This window comes from Sciurus vulgaris (genome assembly GCF_902686455.1).
Source record: "Sciurus vulgaris genome assembly, chromosome: 12".
Taxonomy (NCBI): Eukaryota; Metazoa; Chordata; class Mammalia; order Rodentia; family Sciuridae; genus Sciurus; species Sciurus vulgaris.
Genome location: NC_136473.1, coordinates 21,723,736 through 21,747,649, shown reverse-complemented (window position 1 = coordinate 21,747,649; position 23,914 = coordinate 21,723,736). Strand labels below are relative to the sequence as shown.

Below are 23,914 nucleotides of genomic sequence, written 5' to 3'. Positions count from 1 at the left end.
TGAGCTGAGGAGATTATTATAGAATAATCTATATTTCTTTTTCTTTTGACTCTATTCTAGCCTAAGTACCTTCGATTATGATTTGTTTTCTTTATATCTTGACCCTGGGAGATAATGTACTGACTGAATTATTTAGGTGAGAGATGTTTCTTAAAGACTGATGCTCAGGTTCAAGTGCATTGTTTATTTCGTATGCAGTTTTTCTCTAAGGTCCTGAGAAAAATTTGAATTGTACTCCCAGACTTGAGATCAGGTCCTGAGCTCCATTATTAATTCACTAGTAAATATTACTCATTAGGGCCTTTATTGGAAGCAGTCTTGCAGATCTTTTCCCTCAACCGACTCTGGCACAATTACTTAAAGTTTACCTTTCATTTTGGAATGTCTGTTCTGAGGTACTTAGAAAGGATTGCCAAAATTTGGCCAGTTCTAAAGATAGAAGTTACTGGATTAGAGTTGTGATCATCTGTGTTGTGCCACTTAGGAGTTTAACCAGGCTAGGACAATCTTAGGTTAGACTCGTAAGCCTTTCAGTCAGGTCCTCTCCTGCAACCAGATTTTATTGGTTTGGCAAATTCTATTGACAGTATTATAACAGGCCTAGTGCCAACTGGACAAAACTACTACAGAACTGCAAGAATATTTACTAAGAATTGTTTGCAAAAAATTTAGTCTTTCTGACTAGGCTGTTAGAAAAATATTGTTTCAGTCATTCTCATCAAAATGCTACAAAGTATAGTTATTAGTTAGTCTTACAGAAAGTGTAGCAGAGAAGATCTCATAGCATAGTCAGTGTCTGAACTGAGACATGAACTTGAGACTGCCTCACTCCTTGCCCCTGAACTCTTCACTACTGCATGAAATTGCCTCTTCCTGATTTGATCATATACCAACTGTTTGGTATGGTATCACCTGGCTTATTTGGAAACAAAAAATTCCCATCCTTTGATTTATGTCATGAGAAAAAATGCTACTGGGTCATTAAAATACACATTTGGATATTGTTCATGAATTTATTCAATAGAAGATTTTTTTACTATCTTCTATATACCAGCTATTTTATAGTATCTAAGGAATGCAGATAAAAGATATATCATAGCTTTTTCCCCCCGAGAAACTTGCAGTCTCACGGGGAGCAGAAAAATATCCAGATACATATAATACAACATGATCAATGCTGTAACATAATGCTGGATTCTAAGGAATCAAAGAGGGGGTGCTACAGAAAATGTGATGTGAGCTGACCCTTGAAGGTCAGGGATTTGCCTAAGTAGATTCCCAGGAGAGAAAGAAAAGGCTAGTTTTCTGGGCAGAGAAAACCATGTGTGTAAGATCTGGGAGGCCTAGAACCTCAGTGTTAATTAGCACATTGGTTACAAAGGTAGGGGAAAGGCTGCATTTGCAAGACTCAAAGCAGAGAGATCATAGCAAAAGAACAGATTATATCCAATCTTTATTCTTCCACTCAGGAGTCTTTGGAACAGACAGAAACCAAGCCAAACTAGCTGCAGTAATATGTTTGACCTTTTAGGCTCAGGTTGTGTACCACAATGAGGACTGCGATCTGTTTTTTCACTCATGATCTTAAGAGAATCTGATCAGTAACTGGTTGCCTGAGTCAGGGTCTATGGCTCCTCTGACTGATGGGATACCCAGAAAATGGGCAGGAAGGGAGAGAGAGAATGGAGAGACTCTGCACTGTACCTCTCCAATGTTGGGGGTCCCAGGGTAGGGAATGCCCTCCTAGGAACAGACAGGCACCCTAGGAAGACTGAGTGACAAAGGCAATGAAGTCCATCTAGCACAACATTGTGGGTCATGGAAGAAACATCTGGACTTTTTAGTGAACTTTTACAGAAAGCAAGAAAAAAAATCTGTTAAAGTCACAGTTATCATTTTAATATTTAAGGCAACTCCTACTCACAACTCCAAAGCATAACATCCATAAGGCTGAAATTTAGAGTATTTTTGCATCATTACTGATTGTTAATTATTTAAAAATAAGTACGTATAGCAATAATTTTACAAATAAAATGCTCCTCTAAGCATCTTACTCCTAACTCTGGCGGGGAAGGCTGCTGTACCAGGAGAGACACTAGACAAAAAGAGATTGAGTCTCTGAGTGACATGGAATACAGGGCACACCCCACCTTGTTCACATAGGACAGTGATGGAAATGAGAAGTTTAGCTTTTTGTTATCAGACAACTAAGAGCTGGGTTGCTTTGCTAAGCAACTGCAATCACTCACTCAGAGAATGTAGCAGGCTGGTATGCAACCTTCCTAAGCCTGGCCCTCTCGTGGTGCTCCCCAGCTCTGCATAGGTTAGGAGTCACCCAGTCTGAAAGTCTGGGTTTCTATACAACAGTGTGGAAGGGGTCTTATTGGCTCATTTACAGCATAGTACTGTAATGTAAGCAAGAACTGAGTTTCTATTATAGTTATGTTAATAATATATTTTGGGTTTACTGTTGAAACTGTTAGCCTACCCTCAATAGTATTTTGGGTGAGAATTTATCATATACCATCCTTTGTATTTATCAAACAATATCCTTTATTTTCTGTCTGCTCTAGGATTAATAAAGGAATGAAAAACATGCACTTTAAATTGCACCAAAGGATGTAAAAACAGTTTAAAATGAAATTTCAAAATAGTTATATGTAAACATTTAAAGGAAGGTTTTCAACAATGCGTTCAAATTCTGTTTATAAAAAAGCTTGAAAAGGACTGTCTATAGAATAAAAATCAGTGTAAGTAGTAGAAAATGTCATATTTCACTGACATGTTATAGTTTCATGTTTTACTAACTTTTCTTAATTTAACATTTCATAAAAGAATCTTTTCCTTTTTAGATATGTATAGATTGGTTTCTTATTTTCAGTGAATGACAGCTCCATTTACATGAACTTATTGCTAAATAGATTACATAATCTTATTAAAAGTAATTTTAGAATTCACAAAATAGATAACAGAAAAGGACCCAAATGAAAAACATAACACAGTTTAGTGAAATATGCACAGTAAATTAGGGAAAAAAGCAGAATATCAATGTTTCATAAGTCAGTGTGAGAGACTACTCTCTTCAATCATCCCTCATGATGACTTTTATAAGTCGTCTTCTTGATTTTGTAAGTTATCTTCTTAAATTTGTTCCTTCACATATAAGCTTTTCATCATATATTGTGTTCTGAATAGTGAAAATATTTGCAGTTGGGAATAACAGCAAATGACAAAGATTACCTTAGAATCTATCTTTTAAATTGCAGAGCTCAGAAACAATATATAGAAACACATCACAGTAGAAAAAAAGCATATGCTTCTATTTTCAATTCAAAATATAATTTTTAAAGTTATGTTCTTTGTATTGTGCAGTCCAGAAAAAATACTGAAGTTCTGAGTGTTGGTTATTTTTCAGGGTCTGAAAATTAATGTTTATGTGAAACAAGTACATCATAATAATGAATTATATTACAGAATTGGAACACATAACCTCGAACTTTAATGGTTTGCTGATAGGTAGAAAATGTGAAACTAATAAAAACTTTTTTTCTTTTTCACATAAGTAAATAATTCAATTGTTCTTTAAACATTGCTTAAGCATTTTGATAAAGACTATTATTCCCTTCATAGTATTTTTCTCTTTGAAAAACTTATGGTTTCATTTTTATATCTTCCATGTTTTTCCTACATTAAATTACTATGCTTTAAAAATCCATTATTATTTATTAGCAATATAAATAATTTTGTGCTTTTCAATTACACCAATGTCATGTTCTAGCTGTTTCATTTCTTTTTCCAGCTTCTGTTTTCGAATCTTCTTGGGTACGGAGTCTATGAAGACTGAGAGGGACTGGAACTCTTTGTGCACCTCTTCCCAGTTCTTTTTCAGCCCCTGAAAATGTACACAGAACTGAAGATATTGAAGCAAACTGCAAAAGTAAGTAAATGGTAAAGAAGAAACTGTACTGATAACAAAAATTATAAATAGGTAAAAGAACTGATGAAAATAACTTTTAAAATGATACGTATTTACCGGGGACTTGGCCACAGTAGTGAAAAATATTATACCGAGGCCAAATTCTGTCCTTGATTGTCTGCTCAGTCCCCATTGGGAGTATTTATTTGTTCTGTTTTTAATGTTACTGTACTTGTTTTTACCATCAAATACGCATATGCAGGGTTATGAGTGCTATGGAACTAAGCTGATAGCAGAAATTTTGTTAAAAACCAATAACTGAGAATTGATACTTCCAAGAAAAGGACATTTTTAAACAGGAAATTATGTTTTATGAAATTTTTACTTTTTTCTTCAGATTTTTTTAATCCTCATTTTTCAATAGAGAAATCACACCAGAAGACTTGATTCTAACTTGCACGGCCATATTTTCTTAAATTTGACAAAATGCGATTGTAAAAATGCCAAAAATCAATTTTGCAAAAGATGATCATTTATATATCTTTCCAATATATTAGAAAGAAGTTGTCCTCCATATAGCCAAGGGATCTATACTTCCCATTAACGTATTCTAGGAATGACTGGAATGTCATTAAATGTATCCTATATGCTAATTCAATAATGTAGTTAATGTTTTATAGTCTCAGAAATCAACAAATTCAAAATTAGGGGTCTCTTAGGAGTTGTAAAGGTTATTTCTATCTAGTCCTAGTTATCATTTCTTATCACAGTGCACTAGGGGGCTCCACTGACAAAACGATCTTAAACTTCTTCAATGAATTAACACTCTCATCATTCATTATAGGCACAGATCATTTTACTATCATGAAAGAAAAAAAGTAAAACAGATGGTATTATTTAAAATATTGCCTGGAAAACATGGTCCTTGAAAAACCATCGCCATAGCTTTAGGTTTAAAAGAGGTTTAGAGGTGTCTTATATAATAAAGCCTCATAATAAGATTCATAGTACAAATTCACACTTGTGGAAAGTTTTTGGGGACAATGTACATTTCAATGATAAAGTTCCCTGCTTAGGTAAAAATGGTGACAGAATAGGGGACACTGTATAGAACAGAGTTATTGGGGGAAAGGGCAACTGTCCTTTGCCCCTAATTGAGTGAGACTTTATCAAAGACCTGGGAAAAGGAAAGACAGAGGGGAAAATACCCAGGTTAAATTCTAAAAAGAGGGAGATGGGTTGACATAATTCACAATTGTCTCAATAGGGCATAAGACATATTCCAAAAAGAAAGCCTCAAAAGGATTCTATTTCTTCATGGTCTTTCATTATGAAATGTGAAATATGTTCTCATGGTGCTCCACAGGGGTGCCTGTTGCAGAGAGAAATCTATATATGTATGCACTTTCAAATATCAAAGGTTTTTCATAGCTAGTTGGGTGCTATTTCCATATTACTTGTGGTCACAGCAGCTATACTTTTTCTCTGGATTTTCTTTTAGAGGACAGTTTGCTTTTATCTTTTTTTTTATCTTCTAATATATACAACAATGTTTGGATCAAAGTCAACAGATAGAGACGGAAACTAAATATAACATTTCGGATTATGTTGAAGTAGCCTCCTTGCTGCTTTTAAGATACCCCCACCTTTTTTAAAAAATTATTTTATTTAAAAAAAAAAAAAGTCTTTTATCTATTGCAACAAAGCTCCGCCCTCTCCCCAGGACCCACCACATGCTGGGCAAGCACTCTGCCACTGAGCTACAGTCCCAGCTCTTTCTATTATTTTTATTTCTTAATTTTTCTCTCTTCCATTTTAAAGCTGAAATAATATTGTTAATTTTGAAAAAATTAGGAAAAGTGGTCATATCATAAGGAGAAGTGGTCATAAGAAATGCCTTTCATTTCATGTTCCTTTTGTACCTACCATGCCCTCAGACATTCTCCATCTTCTTACCCTGCTCACTGATGAGGGGTGAAGGGCAGGAGTTGATTCCTATGGGCTGTCCCCCTGGTTCTTGTGCCCTTTGGCTTCTGACTGAGTTTGGCCAAAGCAAGCATGGTGGGGAGGGAGAGAGGCTGGGGCATTTCTTCCCCCTTTCCGACACTGCCTGGATGCTAGTTCTAGCTGCACTGACTGTGACAGGTGGCCCCTCTTCAGGCCCAGCTTTTACTAGGTCCTGATAACCCCATCACCAGTCCCTGCCTTTCAAGCCCAGGTGGTGGTAGATTCCCCTGTTCTTAGTCCTGGGCACCCTCAGTGTCCCTTGATGGCGTCATCAATCCTACTTCACTTCTGGAAGAAGTTCCTTAAATTCTCTTTAGAACCCCAGCTGAATGTGCTTTCTATTTCCTGCTTCTTCCTTTTGGTACCTCCTATACCTCTCATGGAATTTGCAATCTTTAGGGAGACAGAGACACCAAATGCAGTCAGCCCTCCAAAATGAGGGTTCTGCTCCCATGAATTAATAGGAAAGATTTAAAAAATTGGTTAGGAATAGTTTCAATTATTCTAGAGCTCCATCTAGTGAAAAATATCTAATTTTATGGGCCTTATTTTTATTAATGGACATTTATTTCTTTTATAAATTTGGAGGCATAAAAATGAAAATAAAAACAATTTTTTTGCCTTATTTATATGTTTGTTGTAAGAGAAGGTGGGCTTCCTTACGATGCAAGTACGCTAAGTTGGAAACAGTAATATTCAGTGAGTTCCTATATTAAAATTTTTGATCTCCCAGAGGGTCAACTTTGCTGCATTGAGTTTGTGACTATATCCAAAAGAGATCGTTCTGACTTCAAAGTGCTGGCTTCAATAACCAAGTAGGGCTGATTGGAAGGTCTTTCAGAGGTGTTCTAAAGACTTACTCACGAGTATAAATCACAGAACACTTACCTGCAGAACTGCGTCCCTCTCTTCATCAGAGAGCCTTTTCATTGCTGCTTTCTTAAGGTTTTCCTGGATATAATTGTCATATTCTTCTTGGGCTTTCTTTATTTCCTCATTTCGTTTACATATGTATTCAGGTGTAATACCGTAATCCTGTAAGGATTTTTTAGGAAAAAAAAACCCAATATTCTGAATGCAATCTTACATAAGTGCATAAAGCGACCAATGACTGGAGAAAGAAAATTCATTCAAAAACATTGAACATGACAAAATTTAGTGGCTTCCCCATGGAGAACTAGTTGATTCCATCTTTTCAAACTGAGTTGTTGTTTTTCCCTTTTCTGTATGTTTCCAGTGCCTGTTCTCATGACTCGATCCTTTACCCCTAAGAGTTGACTTTTCTTTTCTTTATATTATGTGCTTTAGCTTTTACCTAGAAATCTCTCAAGTATCTTTGAGGTCTCTCTTTCATGGTCTTTTTAAATAAAAGAAGACAAATGTGCCCAAGACATTAGAAAAGTAAGTTCTTGAATCATGTGAAGCATCTCAACTTTAAGATAAAATTGACCTGGGGACCCTAAGGTTATTTTTAGAAAGGCAAAATACATTTTTAGATTCCTGGGCTGCTTAGAAGGACTGACAGTGAAGACATCAGCTGTGATTCTTTTAGATTAGCGAAATTGATGTCATTGTCTGCAGAAACAGAATGACTCCATGTTCACTCTTCAAAAAGTATTGAGAAATGTATGTGGTGAAAGGTGTAATAGTCAATAACAAAGGCAAATTTCTGCTCTCATGGAATTTGCGCTCTGTGGTGAGAGAGATTCATCAAAACCAGACTGCAGTCAGTCCTCCATATTTGAAGGTTCTGTATCCATGGATTCAACCAACCATGGATAGAATATATTTTTGAAAAGGCATGTACAGAGTCTTTTTCATGTCATCCCCCAAACAATATAACAACTACTTACATAGCATTTACATTTGTTTTGAATTTATCAGTAATCTAGAGATGATTTAAAGTACACAGTAGGATGTACATAGTTTATATACAAACACTACACTGTTTATGTAAGTGGCTTGAGAATCTGCAGATTTGGGTATCCACAGGGGACCTTGGTGGACATTCCATGTGGATACCAAGGAAGCACTGTATGAAATAAAAGAAAGCAGAATAAAGGTTAGAAAGGTTAAAGAAAATAACAGAGGCCACTTTAGAGACCCTCTGAGGAAGCAGCTGCTGAGAAGCCTGGTAGTCACTGAAGTTATTCCCAATGTTCTGGTTCTTCTCCTCCTGAGCATTTGGTAGACCAACATTTTCCTGCTCTCGTTGAAGTAAAATGTAGCTATGTAGCTTGACTTGTCCAGTGTGCGTAGAGGTATCAGTGAATAACCTGCCATGTTGTTCTTCTGTTGGGCCTAGTGACAAGCAATGTTCTGGGTTTTCTGGGTCCAAGAAGGACAAGAAGCAGGACCTCTAACAACCCTCTATGAGCAAAATAATAAAACTTTATTTATTAACAAATAATAAAACTTTGTTGCTTTGATTTACTGGAATTTTGGGGTTGTCACCTCAGTGTCACCTAACCCATCCTGACTGAAAAAGGGATAGAAATCCTATATATAAGAGTGTTCTGGAAAGTCACACTGCCCTATACAAATAAACTCTGAGAGCACAGTATTTTGGTTGTTAGTGCAGTAATAAACAGATCAATACACTTCAGAAAACACTGAGGGAAAGAGCTCATTATAGCTCAGCACAACTGATATTCATAATGTTGATTCTGTAGCCTCACACAAGACTAAATTATATTTGGTAGACTGTTTAAGAAAGGGAATAGTGGGATACATTTTGGGGAAAAAAATCTGATAAGTGGACAAAAGCTTCAGTGATCTGATATATTCTAGGTGTTGAATCACTGAAAGTAGGTGTATACTATTAACATTAATAAGTGCATATAATATTCATTCTTTGTTGTACTTTTATTAAGTACCTAGGTATTGCATTAAGTTCTTTATCTACTTTACATCATTTAATCCTCAGAACAACCAATGACTTCTTAGAGATCACAGAAGTAGAATGTTGCAGTGTCAGGATTTGAAATAATGTCTCACTGCTATTGCTATAGACCTCATGTAATCATCCTTCAGTTTGTTTTCACAAATTGTTTATCAATATACAAATTTATTTGGAACTAAAACATGAAGTTTACTCAGTTAAACAAATGCTTTGCTTTTAAAAGTTTTATTTACTATCTGATTTATTAATAATAGATTTTTAAAGTTTAACCCTGATAAGTGAAAATTAAGTGGAATAAGTCTTTCATGAGACCTGATTACTTAGTCAGTGACACCAAGAGGATGGTAGGTGCACAGTCTTGTCATGGTTCGGTAAACAAGCACAAGTAGATTAACCTGGTGTTTTTCTGTTTCCATGACGGATTCTCCAAATTTTCTGTTCAAAACTGAAAATATATTGAAGTGGAGAGGTGAAGCACAGAGCATTCAAGATGCGGACAGAGTGTGTGCAGGAGGTGGTGGCATAACCACCAAGGAAGAGTTTCTGTGTGATCGTAGAGAAATAATAAACCGGAGTGACTTTAAGAAGCCAGGAGAGAAAATCTGCAGTTTTTCCCAAGAATGAGACAAGGGCTATGAGCCCCTTCCTGGGGCCAAGGAGGAAGCATCGAGAGGAGCCTTGAGACACTGTCAGCATGTGCGGCCAACTCCGAGTTTCCTGCTACAATTTTTCTAGTGGTGATCTTAGTCTACCGAGTGTTTCACAGAAAATAAGTTGTGCTCTCTGAAAAATGGCCTTGAGCGCTCTGTTCTGATTGGCCACAGCACTGGATTTATCACGGTAGATCTCTGGACTACTTCAATGCAAGACCCTTATATATCACCAATGGCAATTTTTCTTTTTCCTTCCTGTCTCCCCCTTTTTTTTCTTTCCTTCCTTGCTTCTCCCCTTCCTTTCTTCTGTTCCTTCCTTTTCTCTCCTGTTTCTTGCCACAACTCACTATTCTTTTTCTTCAGGATTTTGGACTCATTTTAACATGTTTCAAGCACTTTTTATGCTTTATAAGTATACTAAGTATACAAAGTAAAACAGGATTTGAAAGCTTTTCTTTGTAAGGTTTTTATTTCAAAGATCGTCTATATCTACAGCAGTAAACCCAAGCGTCTATAATGCCTACCAATGAAATTATATGCCCAGCTTATAAATACCATTTCCGATAGAAATGAAGGACCTGAAGGAACTAGATTGTTTTAAAGTGCTCTCAAGGCTTTGCATCAAACGAAAAACAGATCAATATACTCATGTTAAAATAGTAATGTGAATGATTTAAAGTACACTGATGGGATGGATAGCTCTAAAGCTGTACTTCTCTTCATTTCTCTCATTCTACTACCAAATTATTGCAATTGAACAACTACATCTTAAGATCTTCTGAAAGGTCATTCCTTCTAGCTATAGTAGTGATTGTGCTTTTAGTGACATTTTCACCTCACCCCAAATTAAAATCTTTCAGAAAACATTTGTTATAATTATTAAATATATCAATAACTGAAATTAAAGAACACAATTATAAATTTCATCCACTGAACTCTGTGGTATTGTTCATTACAATTTCTCTGTAATCATCATGTTAGATTTGGACCAAACACAGATTGCTGAGGAATGGGAGTGGGCAATCTAGATAATTTGTTCAGTGAAAGCACTATTAATGATAACATAGACAGTTATGAGGAATACCACATTTGAGTTATTCAAGTCTTAGTTCTCACATTAAACATGACAAAGGCTACCTTTTTATTGATGTACTTTGGAACTAGTCCTGAAGTTTCAAGATCATGCTTGTCCCCAGTTCTTTTGTCAACATAAATTGGCTTAGGCTTTTTAGCCACTCCCATGATGACATCAGCTGCATTTGTATTTATAAAATTTTTTCCACTCTGTATTCCCATAACTGGATGGTCAGTCCTCAGTGGTACAGCAGGCTTCTTGGGCTGATTCCTATCAAATTTTTTCTCTGTTAAATATAACATTTCCTTGTTAACATTAAGTATCAACATTGCTACTCAATACTACTTTTAATATCCAGATACTGGGGTTCCATTAATAAATTCAAATCCAGTAAAAAGTTCTTTTCTTATCCCCAAACTTATTAAATTGTGTACATTAATTATGTACAGCTATTCATATGTCAATCATACCTCAATAAAACAGTTAAAATGTTAAGGAATCAAAATACAAAAATATTAAGTGCAACATAATCATTAATATGTTGAAAAAGAGTATAAAATCTTAGAAGGATGAGCATTGTAAATTATATGCTAGCTCACTAATACATTTTTACTGACTATTATTAAATATATTTTTATAAAGACTACAATAATAAATGGTCAGTTCTGTTTAAAGTGCTTATATAAGAAACACTAAAAACTTCTGAGGGCTATCAATATTACCAATAATTGCTTCTGCAAAGGAAAATCACTGTAAAATCACCAACTAAATAAACTGAACTTGATATAGTGAAAGGCTAAGAATCTATGGATTTTTTTCATCAAAGCTATTGTTATAATAATGTATAGAAAGCATGTAATAGCTGTATACCCAAAACACAGCTTAGCAAATAAAACATCACCAGTATAGTTGAAATTTCTTATCCACTCCTCCCTGACTGCCTCTCATTCTACTTCCTAGAATGTATCTTATTTCTTTATACAGCATGCTTTTTATTAATCACAGATGAAATTATTTTTACACAATATCTTCAGCTCAGCCATTCCAACCAATCTGTTCTGGTATAGCTACATCGACATGGTTTGTCCAAATGCTAAAATGTAAAGTACTTATAATTTATTTCCAAGAACTGAAGGCAAGGTCTTACTCCAATCTTAAGCTCATCACAATTTCTAGGGACTTTGACTTTATCCATTTCTACATTGTTTGACCTTGTTTGTTCATGGGTTTATATAACTTCTATTATGAGAAAAACAATACCTTTTTGTTAGAAGTCTATGGACTGGATTAATCTCATCAGAGGCTGAATTGAATTCCTAATCCCAGCACCTCAGAATGTGAGTATCTTTGGAATTAAGGTCCAAAGAGTTAAGATGAAGGGACTATAGTGGCCCTTAATCTGAGTGGTCCTCATAAAAGGAAATTTGGACAGACATTCATAGAGGGGAGACCATGTGAAGACACAGAAAAGAAAACCATCTATCTCCAAGCCGAGGAGAAATGCCTTAGAAGAAACCAACCCTGCTGACCTCTCAGTGATGGACTTCTTGCCTCCAGAATTACTATGTCTCACTGGACAGTTTTGAAGTTCTTGCAACACTCTGATTTTGTGTGTGTATGCATGGCACTTGGGATTGAATCCAGCGCCTTGTACATGCTAAATATACACACTACCACTGAGCTACATCCTCAGCTTTAAACCTGAATGTCTTAGTTATTCTTCAGGATAGTTAAAATTTGCATTTGCTTTTTGCTTTACAATATTTATGAGAGAAGAGATAGATTTCAGGAAGAAGCCTTATTTAGTCAGTAAGACTTATTTTTTCATTTATGTGATATATAGAACAGTTGTATTATGTAATATGCTTAGCCCTAGGGACATATGAGGTCCCAAGAAATATTGCTGGTCTTAAGGCATTGAAAATAATCAAACTCTATTTTAAGATTTTCCAGTGTTTTCAAAAGGTGTTAGTCACAAAATGCCAAGATTCCACTAGAAGAAAATAGAAAAAAGACTTTGGAAGTCACTAATTATGCATGAATTTTGTATTTTAGACTTGCTTCTTTCATCTTTCCTGACAATTACCTTACCCTTTATCATGGGGTATGGGTTATTTGAGAGGGTTATGGGACATAAAACATTTCCACAGGGCGATGTACTTTCACTTTTGCCAAAACATACACCCCTATCTGGGCTTGAGCCGTTGCATTATTTCCTTGATCCCAGTAGACATAAAAAGGTCAACATTTTACAGAGATAGACCAATTTGTCTCTTTTCTTTACTGCCCTAGGACATCAAGGAAGACATACATAGGATGGGAAGAATTTGCTTCTGTGCATACTTTGACACATATCCATTTCCATACACTCTCTATTTTCCTAATAGCCTTCTTTCCTGATATCAATATACTCTATGACTAGAATCAAGCACATAACTTTTGAGGTCCACTACAAAATGAAAACACAGGGCTGCATGATCAAAAATTTAAGAATTTCAAGATGGCAAAAGCAGAGCACTAAGTCCAATATGGTATCCTTCTAAACGCAGGGCTCTGGGCCACTGCATGGGTGGCACATTCATGAAGCTGCACTCATTCATGAAACCTCTTCCGTACTTAAGGGGTGTGCTTTGTGGTCACAGAATTCTGGGAAAGCAAAAGCCTATACTCAAAAGTGAGCCTGGTATTGCTTTGCTTTAACAACTGGTAGTAACAATTGCAATTTTTACCTCTTGGAAAAAAGACCAGAGAAAGAGCTTGGGGTGTAGCTCAGTGGTAAAGCACTTGCCTAGTATGTGCAGGGACCTGGGTTTGATTTCTGCACCAAGAAAAAAAAAATCAACAAAATTTAGATGCTGGGCAATCTTGCTTGTTAATCAGAAAGTATCTGGGGTTTTGGACTTCTAAAAATAATGTTGTATTTAATTGAAGACACATGAGTAGGGATTAAATGATGAGGCACATAATGCTAGAAGTGGGGCTCTACTGGATAATCCAAGATGTACTTCAAGATGCTTGCCCTATCAAAACACTATTTTGGGGGCAACTTATCACTCCCCACTCTCTTTTTCTACTATATTCTCTACTTTTACTTTCTTCTGGCCACCCAAATTCTGTTTACTATGAGATAAAGTTGCTATTACCTATTCACATTTAATATTTGTTGGCAATAAAATAATTTTAGTTAAATTAGCTTCTAATATTTTTAATATTAAAAAGAAAGAGTGATAAAACCTACTGGGTGGTAGAGTTTTTTCCTTCGAATGCTTCTTTAGGAAATCCTTTGGAGAAGGTACTTCAACTTTAGCTGGTCCCATAGTTTTCATTGCAGTTTTAATTTTTTTCATGTCATTTTTTATAGTTGTCTTAAAAATTGATTTGTACCTGGAATTAAATTTATAGTCACAGTGTTTATTTTTCTCGTAAAAATATTTAAAGTTTAAAAATAGGTATACATTTCTAATTTACATATGTCTATATTCATATGGAGAAGGAGAGCAATAAAGCAACTGATATGAGCTCTGAGAATCAGGCTTATGAAATCTAGTTGGAAGCACTGGTCTGAGAAAGAGGTACCAGGGCAAAGATATTGAACACAATATTTTCTTATTATCCTCTGAACATCAGTAGCATGGGTTGTGATGTACCCTCTGTCATTCCTGATATTAGTAATTTGTCTCCTCCCTTTCTCTCTCCCCACTCTGATTAATCTTGCTAGAAATTTATTAATTTTCTTGACCTCAAAGAACCAGAATTTTATTGATTTTCACTAATGGGCACATGTTCTCCATTTTTATGATTTCTGCACTGATTATTATTATTTCTTTACTTTAGATTTAATTTTCTTTCTTTCTGTAGTTTCTTAAGGTACAAGTTTAGGTATTTGATTTTAAACCTTTTTCTCTTTTTCTAATATAGGTTTTTGTTTGTTTGTTTGTTTTGTTAGGGATTGAACTCAGGGGCACTCGACCACTGAGCCACATCCCCAACCCTATTTTGTATTTTATTTAGAGACAGGGTCTCACTGAGTTGCTTAGCACCTCACTCTTGCTGAGGTTGGCTTTGAACTCTTGATCCTTCTTCCTCAGCCTCCCAAACCACTGGGATTACAGGTGTGTGACACTGTGCCTGGCTCTAATGTTTTTAAAGCTATAAATTCCCTCTTAGCACTGCTTTAGCAACATCCACAAATTTTAATCTATCATGTTTAACTCAACCCAAAATACCTTTAAATTACATTTTAATTTCTTCTTTGAGAAGTTTGTTTAGATATGTTTGTTCAGTTTTCAAATATTTGGGGTTTCCAGATATCTTTCTAAATGATTTCTAATTTATTTTCCTTATAGTTAGAGAATATACTTTATGTAACTTCAATCCTTTTAAAATTTGTGATACTTGCTTGATGACACAAAAATACGGTCCAGTCTGGCTAGTGTTCTGTAAACACTTGAAAAAAAATATATTATGCTAATCGTGGATGGAGTGCTTTTTAAATGACAATTAGATCAAACTGGTTGAGGATATTTTAAAGTGCACTTACTGTTTTCTTGTGATTTCGTACCTTTTCTATTTCTGAAAGACAGATATTGACATCTCTTGACTATAATTGTGGATTTGGTTATCTCTTCTTTTAACTCAGTTTTTACTTCATATATTTTGAGGTGCTGTTAGTGTTGCTTTATCTTCTTTAAAAACTGACCATACTTCATCATTATAAAATACATTGTTCATTCCTTTAAAATTCTGTACTCTAAAATCTACTCTGTTTGATATCATTATAGACACTCCAGCATTCCTTTGATTGATGATATATGATTTTCCATTCATGGAGTTTTTACTTATCTGTGTCTTAATTTTTAAGAGTCATTTCCTTACAATCAATATAGAACTTTTAACCAATCACTTATATTTGGTATATTTAGACCATTCACATTTAATGTAATTTAATAAGTATGTTTGTTGTTAAATTTTACATGCTGCTATTTCCTACATATCTCATTGATTATTGCTTCTCTCTATTCTGCCTTGGTTTTGTTTAATTTTGTTGCTTTACGGTATACATGTTTAACATTTCATAGTTTACCACCAAGTATATACCCTTCATATTTGCTTTAAGATTTGGGGCAGGGATATAGCTCAGTGTAGAGTGCTTGCCTAGCAAACATGAGGCCCTGCACTGCTGAAACAAAACAAAATGCCCCAAACAACCACCACAAAAACTTACAAAGCAACACTCATCTGCACCTTTGTCCTAGTATTGTCACATATTTGACTTCTCTCTGTGTCAAAAACCTCATAATTCATTGTATTTAAAAATACAGCCAAACATATTTTAAAGGGATTTGAAAAAAACTTTCATATTTACCCATAAATTTACCATTTCCAGTAGTCTTCATTCTGTTGTGTTACTCTAAGTCGCCAAATGATACCATTCCCTCAGCACAAAGAATTTTTTTAAATTTCTGGCTTTCATTGTTTCCCAGCAAGAAATGTGCTGTCCTTTTTTCTCTTCTGTATGTGATATTTCTTTTTTCTCCTCTGGCTGCATTTTAAGATTTTTCTCTTTATTACGAGTTTTAATAAATTTGATTATAATGTCCCTTGACATTATAATCTCTTCGCGTCCTCCTCCTCCTCCCCCTCCTCCTCCTCCTTCTCCTCCCCCTCCCCCTCCTCCCCCTTCTCCTCCTCCTCATTCTCCAAGTGTTCCATTTCTCCAGCTTCCCCTCCTTTTCTGTGATTACATTTAGACCTATATTCTGCTGCTTGATATTCTCTATAGCTCACCAGTACTCTGTTCTTCTTTTCAGACTTTTTTCTCTGTGTTTAATTTTGCATTGTTCCATTCTTGTCTTCAAATTCAACTATATTTTCTTCTTCAGTGTCTTAGCCACTATTAATCCCATCTGGTATATTATTTCCATTTTGGACTTGGTATGCTTTATGTCCAGAAGTTAAGATTTGGATCTTTGGGTTATTGTTGGTTCCTCTTCCATTTCTCTCCATATCTTCTTTTAAAATATGTTTTATTCCTTCTAATTAGTTATACATGACAGTAGAATGCATTTAGGCAATTTGATATATCATACTTAAATGGAGGATAATTTCTCATTTTTCTCATTGTACATGTTGTAGAATCACATCAATTATGCAGCCATGTATGTACATAAGGTAATAATGTTTCATTCTACTATCCTTCCTATCCCCATACCCCTCCCCCCCCTTCATTCTCCTCTACCTAAAGTAACTCAATTCTTCCCTAGTGCCTCACCCCCCTGCATCCTTATTGTGAATTAGCACGTACATATCAGAGAAAACATTCAGTGTTTGGTTTTTTGGGATTGACTTATTTCACTTAGCATGATCTTCTCCAGTTCCATCCATTTACCTGCAAAGGCCACAATTTGATTCTTCTTTAAGGCTGACTATATATGCCAGTTTCTTTATCCATTTGTCTATTGAAGGGCATCTAGGTTGGTTCCATAATTTAGCTATTGTGAATTGAGCTGCTATAAACATTGATGTGGCTGTTTGTAGTATGCTGATTTTAAGTCCTTTGGGTATAAACCAAAGAGTAGAATAACTGGGTCAAATGGTGGTTCCATTCCACGTTTTCTAAGGAATCTCCATACTGCTTTCCAGTGTGGCTGTACCAATCTGCAGTTCCCCCAGCAATGTATTAGCGTTCCTCCCCCCCGCCTCACCACCCCCACGTCCTCGCCAACATTTATTTTTGCCTGTATTATTGATGATTGCCATTCTGACTGGAGTAAGATGAAATCTTAGAGTAGTTTTGATTTGCATTTCTCTAATTGCTAGAGATGTTGAACATTTTTCATATATTTGTTGATTGACTGTATTTCTTCTTTTGTGAAATGTCTGTTCAGTTCCTTAGCCCAAAAGCAATCACGAAACGCATTTGTAAAAATAAGAAAACCAGAATAGTCAAATCAATTCTTATCAAGAAAAGTGAACCAGAAGACATCACAATACCAGACCTTGAACTATACTACAGAGCTACAGTAACAAAAACAGCATGGTATTGGCACCAAAACAGATACATAGACCAATCGACAGAACAGAATATTCAATCAATGGTGCTGGGAAAAATTGCAAGCCACATGTAACAAAATGAAATTAAACACCTATCTCTCACCCTGAATGAAACTCAATTCAAAGTAGATCAAAGACTTAGGCACTAGAACAGAGACCTTGTGCCTAATAGAAGAAAAAGTAGGCCCAAATCTTCACCATGTCAGCATAAATGTGAAGGATTCAAACTAAAATGCTTCTCCTCAGCAATAAAAACAACCAATAATGTGAAGAGAGAGCCTACACATTGGGAGAAAATCTTTACCAACATGCACCTCAGATAAAGCATTAATCTCTAGTACACATAAAGAACTCAAAAAACTTAACATCAAAAAAAACATTTCTCAGCCTGGTGTGGTAGAGGCAGGAGGATCAAGAGTTCAAAGCCAGTCTTGTGACCCTGTCTCTAAATAAAATACAAAACAGGGATGGGGATTTGTGGCTCAGTGGTCAAGTACCCCTGAGTTTGATCCCCAGTACCAAAAACAAAACAAAAAACAAAACATTTCTCTCCATATCTTGATTCTGCTTTCCAGTACCTTTCTGAACACATGACGAATAAATAAAACAGCTGTTTTAATGTCCTTGTCTATCAATTCTCTCATCTATGTCATTTGTATGTCTGTTTCATATTGACTAATTTTCCATGTTATGCTTTGTATTTTTATGTTTCTACATATGCCCAGTGGTTTTTGATTAGATGTTGAACACTGAATTTTATAAAATTGATTACTCAGTTTTTCTCTTTCCTTCTTTTGGTATTTTAAAAAAATTTTTCTTCAGCTTTATTCTGGGATAGTTATAGCCAGAAACAATGTGGCCAGTTTAAAGTTTGCTTTTTAAGTGTTACAGTAGGTCCAGAAGAACTTTTAGTCTAGTGTTGACCCCTCAACTGAGGTAATATACTTCTGAGAGCTTCTCTCAATGTTCTGTGTAGTAGGAGGGGTCTCCACTGACTGTTGGAAACATGAATTTTACCTGGCACTGCAGTTTTCTTGTGGTGATTTCCTTGCCTGCACTCATTCTCTCCTCTCTGGTACAATGTACTGAATTCTAGTGACTTGCCTTCCCAAACTCTAAATTCTCTCCCCTTACAGGGAGAGTCCTAGGCTTTGTTTAAATTCTCTGTATGGAGTGTGTTAGGACAATTGTAGGATTTGCCTCATTCATTTCTTTTATTTTAGGGAAGAATGCTCTGGGCTTCCTATTGTCTAGTGTTTGAAATTTATTATTTCATATATTTATTTCAGGTGTTCTAGTTGCTTAAGATGAGAGGTTAAATTCCATCCCTAGTTGGAAGAAGTTCAGCTGTACTACTTTTAACAATTAGTAATTTGTATTCTCTTCTCCCATAAATTTCCAGATAAATTTATTTGGAAAACCACTGATTTGTTGTTGTTGTTGTTGTTGCTTTTAGGGGCCTTTCCTCAATCTTGAACTCATGGCCTAAATTGAATGAGTTCATTAGACACCTTCAGGAAATAATATTCAGGTCAAATATATGCTTTAAAATTCCAATGGAAGTTGGGAATGGAAGAAATAGTGTCATAATTAATGACATAATTTCCTGAGTGAAACAATATATGTCTACTCCTTCCTCTTTTTAAATTGCAATTTTATGATTCAAAATGGTTTTGTGTATGTGAACCAAGAACCTACTCATCTGTTATAAAAATATTCTATTTCATATGAATGATAATTTTTAATTTTTCCAAATTAATTATAAAAATAAATGAATAAAATCTAAACTCTGTTCATCTTTCCAAATTTTCAGAATAAATTGTTTTCTTTCTATTTCTGTATGAATTGCAACTGGATTTTAGAACTTAATGTGGTATTTTTTTCTTGTCAGTTTATATGAAGCTTACTCTTTCTTCTAAATAGTTGCATTTTATTCTATTTTCTGAATGGTGTAGTTTTATTATAAAGATCTAGGAGGTAACTTTATTAGATAACCAGCTCTATTTTCTATTTATTATTTGATACGGGCTGGAGCAATTGATTATTGTCATCTTCAATAAATATGCCACAACTAAATCACATTGTCAACATGAACCACATAATAAGTCAGATCATTAAGACCCCAGGAACACATTTTTGTAATATCACAAAAAAATGACTGCTCAAAGTTTGGGATAGTTTGAAAGAAATTAATTGGGACTTTCTTTTCCCCTGATGGGTGAAGATGGGCAACTGAGTAACAACTGTCTCTGTGTATTTTGTGTGGATCAACAAACTCTGGATATTAGACTCTATTAGAAAGTCCTCCAAATTATTTCTTGAGGAGAATGTTTGCATGTACATCAATACTCCATAAGCTCACCTATGGGCATTGAAGTGAGTCTTTAATTCAGTCTCACAACTATATCAAGTAATTAATTTTTCAAAAACAGATACTAATTCTATCTCTAGCCTGGTTAGTTATCAAAGCTATGCTCTGTACTTTGGTAACAAAACTGTATGTCATTGAGTATAATTATTATTTTGCTGCTGTGAAATACCTATTGCAAGTTAGGTACTGTTCTATGATTTTCACAATAATTATTTAATTCTCAAAACAACCCTAAGACACAAGTAATATTATCCTAGTTTTATGGAAAACAGGCCTGTAAAGTTGATGTGAGTAGGGAGAACAAGAGCTGAGACAGAGGCATACATCTGATATTAAGGCCCAGATCTTTAATCAGTCTGCACACTGCCTGAATAAATAAAACTAGTAAGCACCTTTTGCTTCAATAGTGTGCATATTTTTAGTCTTCTGATGATTTATTATGTAGCATGTACTTTCATTATTTATACACATACTTTGTTCTAATGTATTGGGACAGATTTCAAAGAAAATGGGAAATGATGACAGTACTAACACACCAAACATACTGTTAATAATACTAGTAATAACATTCTTTTTTATTATTACTGGATATCCATCTTGACTAACTTTTTAAAAACTAAAATTATACACCCCTTTATTTTACCTGTGTCCTAGAAGACAGTCTTATTCTTTAAGAATTTGAGTCATAGTGTCTGCTTAAGATAACAGACAGATACAGACTAATACACTTTCCTTCTAAAAACAATTTCTTATACTACAATATATTATATGTACTGCTTAAGATATTAAACCTTACTTTGTAATCGAATAAACTTCTAAAAAAAGTTCACTTACCTGCAAATTTCCCTGGCAACAAATTCTAAAGAATGGTGTTGGCATATTTTATTCTCTCAACATCTTAAGTTATATATAAAATTCCAGAGAAATGTGCTAATACCTCTTACTATGTGTTATATTATCTATAGAAATCTAAATGAGAGGTAACAACTCAAAATAAATAGCAAGCCAGTAATTGTATATGGTAGCTGCAATTTCCCTTGCTAACAAAAATCCCGTTTATGTCCTTCCCCTCATCCATATGTTTGAAAGGGAAAATTGCCTTTTGGATAATTTGAATTATCCCTTCCATTATAGTTTTCCAGATTTTTAATTCTTCTACATTACTCAAGTGATTCTAATAATTGTACCATATCTTCATTTGTAGAACTCTTTTTCCTGGTGATTTTGAATCTTTTAGATAAAAAGCAAGGTCTAACTGTGTGTGTTGTATAAGCATGAGAAGAACATTTGGATAAAAGTAATGCAAGAGATAAAAATGTGTTTTATTATTGTGGAAAGCTGCAGATTGCCTAGCCACATGAGAAATATGAATAGTAGCTTCTGAAATTAACCATAAGACTCTGCGACCATAGATTATAACAATGGTAATTTTAGCATAAAATATAATTATGCCAAAAACAAAGATTTTGGAATTTTTTTTATTTCTTTGAATATAAGTTCATTAAAAGATCTGCTGCTTTCCTCAATTAATATCTTCCCTATAATAAGTCAGCAAACTAAATAGGAAAGATCCTCAGGATAAAAATGGCAATGTCATCTAAGAATTCATAATAGTTAAGAAACAGATTGTTCAGCAAAGTCAGATACATAACCAGACTTGAAAAAAGAAAATGTTATAAAGACTTCAGAACTCTTAGGGTATAATATTACATAATATAATATAATATAATACTTATATAGGTATAATATTATGTAGGTATAATATTACAGATTGTTGCTGAGAGCGAAAACTGACTTCACCCTAACAGAACCTGTTCTTTTGACACACTTTTAGATGCTTTTAATTTCCTCTCACCTTGAGTCCTTTTTCTACATATTTCTTCAGAATAAAAGCTAGGCAAGGAGTTTGTGCTGCCATTCCAACATTTCCAAGAACTAATATACTAGGGCACTGTTATACATAAGAGCTCAGTTAAAACTTTCCAAATGATTATTCTTTTAAGCTTTTTTGAAGAAAGTTTAAATGCAGTAAAGCTTTTAAATTTATCAAAGAACATAATACCTATCTAAGAAAAATCTTAACATTCAAATTTAGTATTCCATAGAAGGTACAATCTATCAAGGTGTTACAGAGAGAAGGAACTTTATCTTGTAAAGTATACAGGAATTTTGGATCAAAAAGTTGGGTCAGCAGTACATGATTTGAACATTCATAAACTCTGAAAACTGTATCATAGTTCAGTTTACACTCCTCTTTTCTATTTCTACTAAATTTTAAGATCTAATGGAAATACAATAAAGATATTGCTCCAATTAAAACCAGATACTCAGGTTTAAAATTGAAGGACTTGCCCATTTGTTGTTGCTACACACCCCAAGCAAATGTTAAGTAAAAATAATTGATCATCATTCTCAAAAGAGTACTTAGAGACTATCTAATCCACTTGTTTTATAGATCAAAAAACAAATGAAAACTTATTCAAGACCCCCAAAATAACTAGTTTCAGAACTTAATTTTTAGCCTAGTGCTCTTTTAAAGGTAGTCTTGACATACATAAGGAAAAGGATAAAGATAAAAGAAAGGACATATTTCAAGTCCTATGAGGAAAGAGATTTTCTCCATCAGTTAACTTCTTTTCTCTCCATAGATTTGAGTTCTAAGAAGTACTTACACAGGCGAGTAAATGGAGTGTTACTGGTGGTTCCCTTTATGAGATTTGGGTGAAATTAGTGGGTCCTAACAATTATGTTAAAATTTTAACTAAATTGCATATTTCTGGGTCTCGTCAACCATTATTCCTTCGAGTATGCCATTAAACCTGAGAAAGACCTTAAAATCTATTCTATCTACTTTGTTTAACCAATTAAAAAATTGAGACTCAAAAACAAATGGGAATTTATTTTTTACAGTAATCTTGGGGGGAAAATACTCTGCCTTTAGAGGAGCAGTACTGCAGTTAGAAATACAATACTGAGTTCCTGAAATCAAACATCAAATGTCCTCACACAGAATAATAAAACTGATTTTTTTCTTTTGAATAACAACATGACATAGTACGCTATTTTGTACAACACATCACGTACAATTAGATAAATTACAAAAATGACAATGTATTAACAGGAGATGAGCTGTAACCCAATAAAATGACCATCTTACAGCACTGGCCTGTCATGTCCTCAATTGTGAAATGCTAAACACTTCAGATTTTTCGACCTCTAGGAAGTGGTCATCCAAGGCTACTTCACTGAGACAAAAATATATTTTATTTTCTTAAAGTCCATCCATATTCCAATAAAATCATACTGATATTGGTTTTAAAAAAAAGTCCTGTGTTATGTATGCTTAGTTAATCTGGACGTGGAATCATTATTTCCCATTCTGGTTTCAAGTGATAATCTTTGCTTACCCACATACCTAGGAGGCTGAGGCGGCTCCTTCAAGTCACTGGGTATGAGGTTATAAATGCTCTCAGTAAAGCACGATGAATCCATGTTCACCAAATGACTTCTTAACTCCTGTCCTCAACTTTTCTCACTATACCAGTATCTCTGTCCCTTTCTTCACCCCTTCCCCTTTCTTTTTCTTGCTTCCTTGCCTTCTGAAGGAACTCAGGTTTCTCTTTCACAAAATTCCCCCCTTTGACCCCTTCTTAGCTGTTCTCTCTTGGGAAGAAAAGAAAATACCCTTTCCATTCCTCCCAGGAATGCTTAGCGTTGTTGACCATGCGGTTGCTGTAGCAACAGTTACTAGGCGACGGGAAGTGGAAGGCCGCATTGCAACCAGGTTGCCTCCTATCGTCTTTCTGCAACGCTTTTTCCTGTCTGAGATATTCATACGGAAGCCCTTGTGCCTCTGGAAGTAAAAGGATGAAAACAGTGTCCCTTAGAAATTTTGCTTTTTTTCTCGCTTCGTATTTTTGGAGACAAAAAACACCAC

The 23,914-nt window shown here is 34.8% G+C and overlaps 2 protein-coding genes across 2 annotated transcripts in view; one reads left to right on the top strand and one right to left on the bottom strand.

Annotated features, from left to right (window-relative positions):
• Positions 1-458: 458 nt before the first annotated feature.
• On the bottom strand, positions 459-23,904 carry ENKUR (enkurin, TRPC channel interacting protein). Its single transcript, XM_079107823.1, has 5 exons — positions 23,393-23,904; positions 13,792-13,937; positions 10,616-10,839; positions 6,812-6,958; positions 459-3,892 (listed from the first exon to the last, which is right to left on the bottom strand). Exons 1-5 carry the CDS (start codon positions 23,467-23,469, stop codon positions 3,719-3,721), a joined length of 768 nt encoding a protein of 255 aa, XP_078963949.1. The 5' UTR covers positions 23,470-23,904; the 3' UTR covers positions 459-3,718.
• THNSL1 (threonine synthase like 1) overlaps positions 3,917-23,914 on the top strand; it is a 33,502-nt gene continuing 13,504 nt past the window's right edge. The window contains exon 1 of the mRNA XM_079107821.1: positions 3,917-3,937. The gene's annotated coding sequence lies outside the window, so the exon portion shown is untranslated. The remainder of the gene's footprint in view (positions 3,938-23,914) is intronic.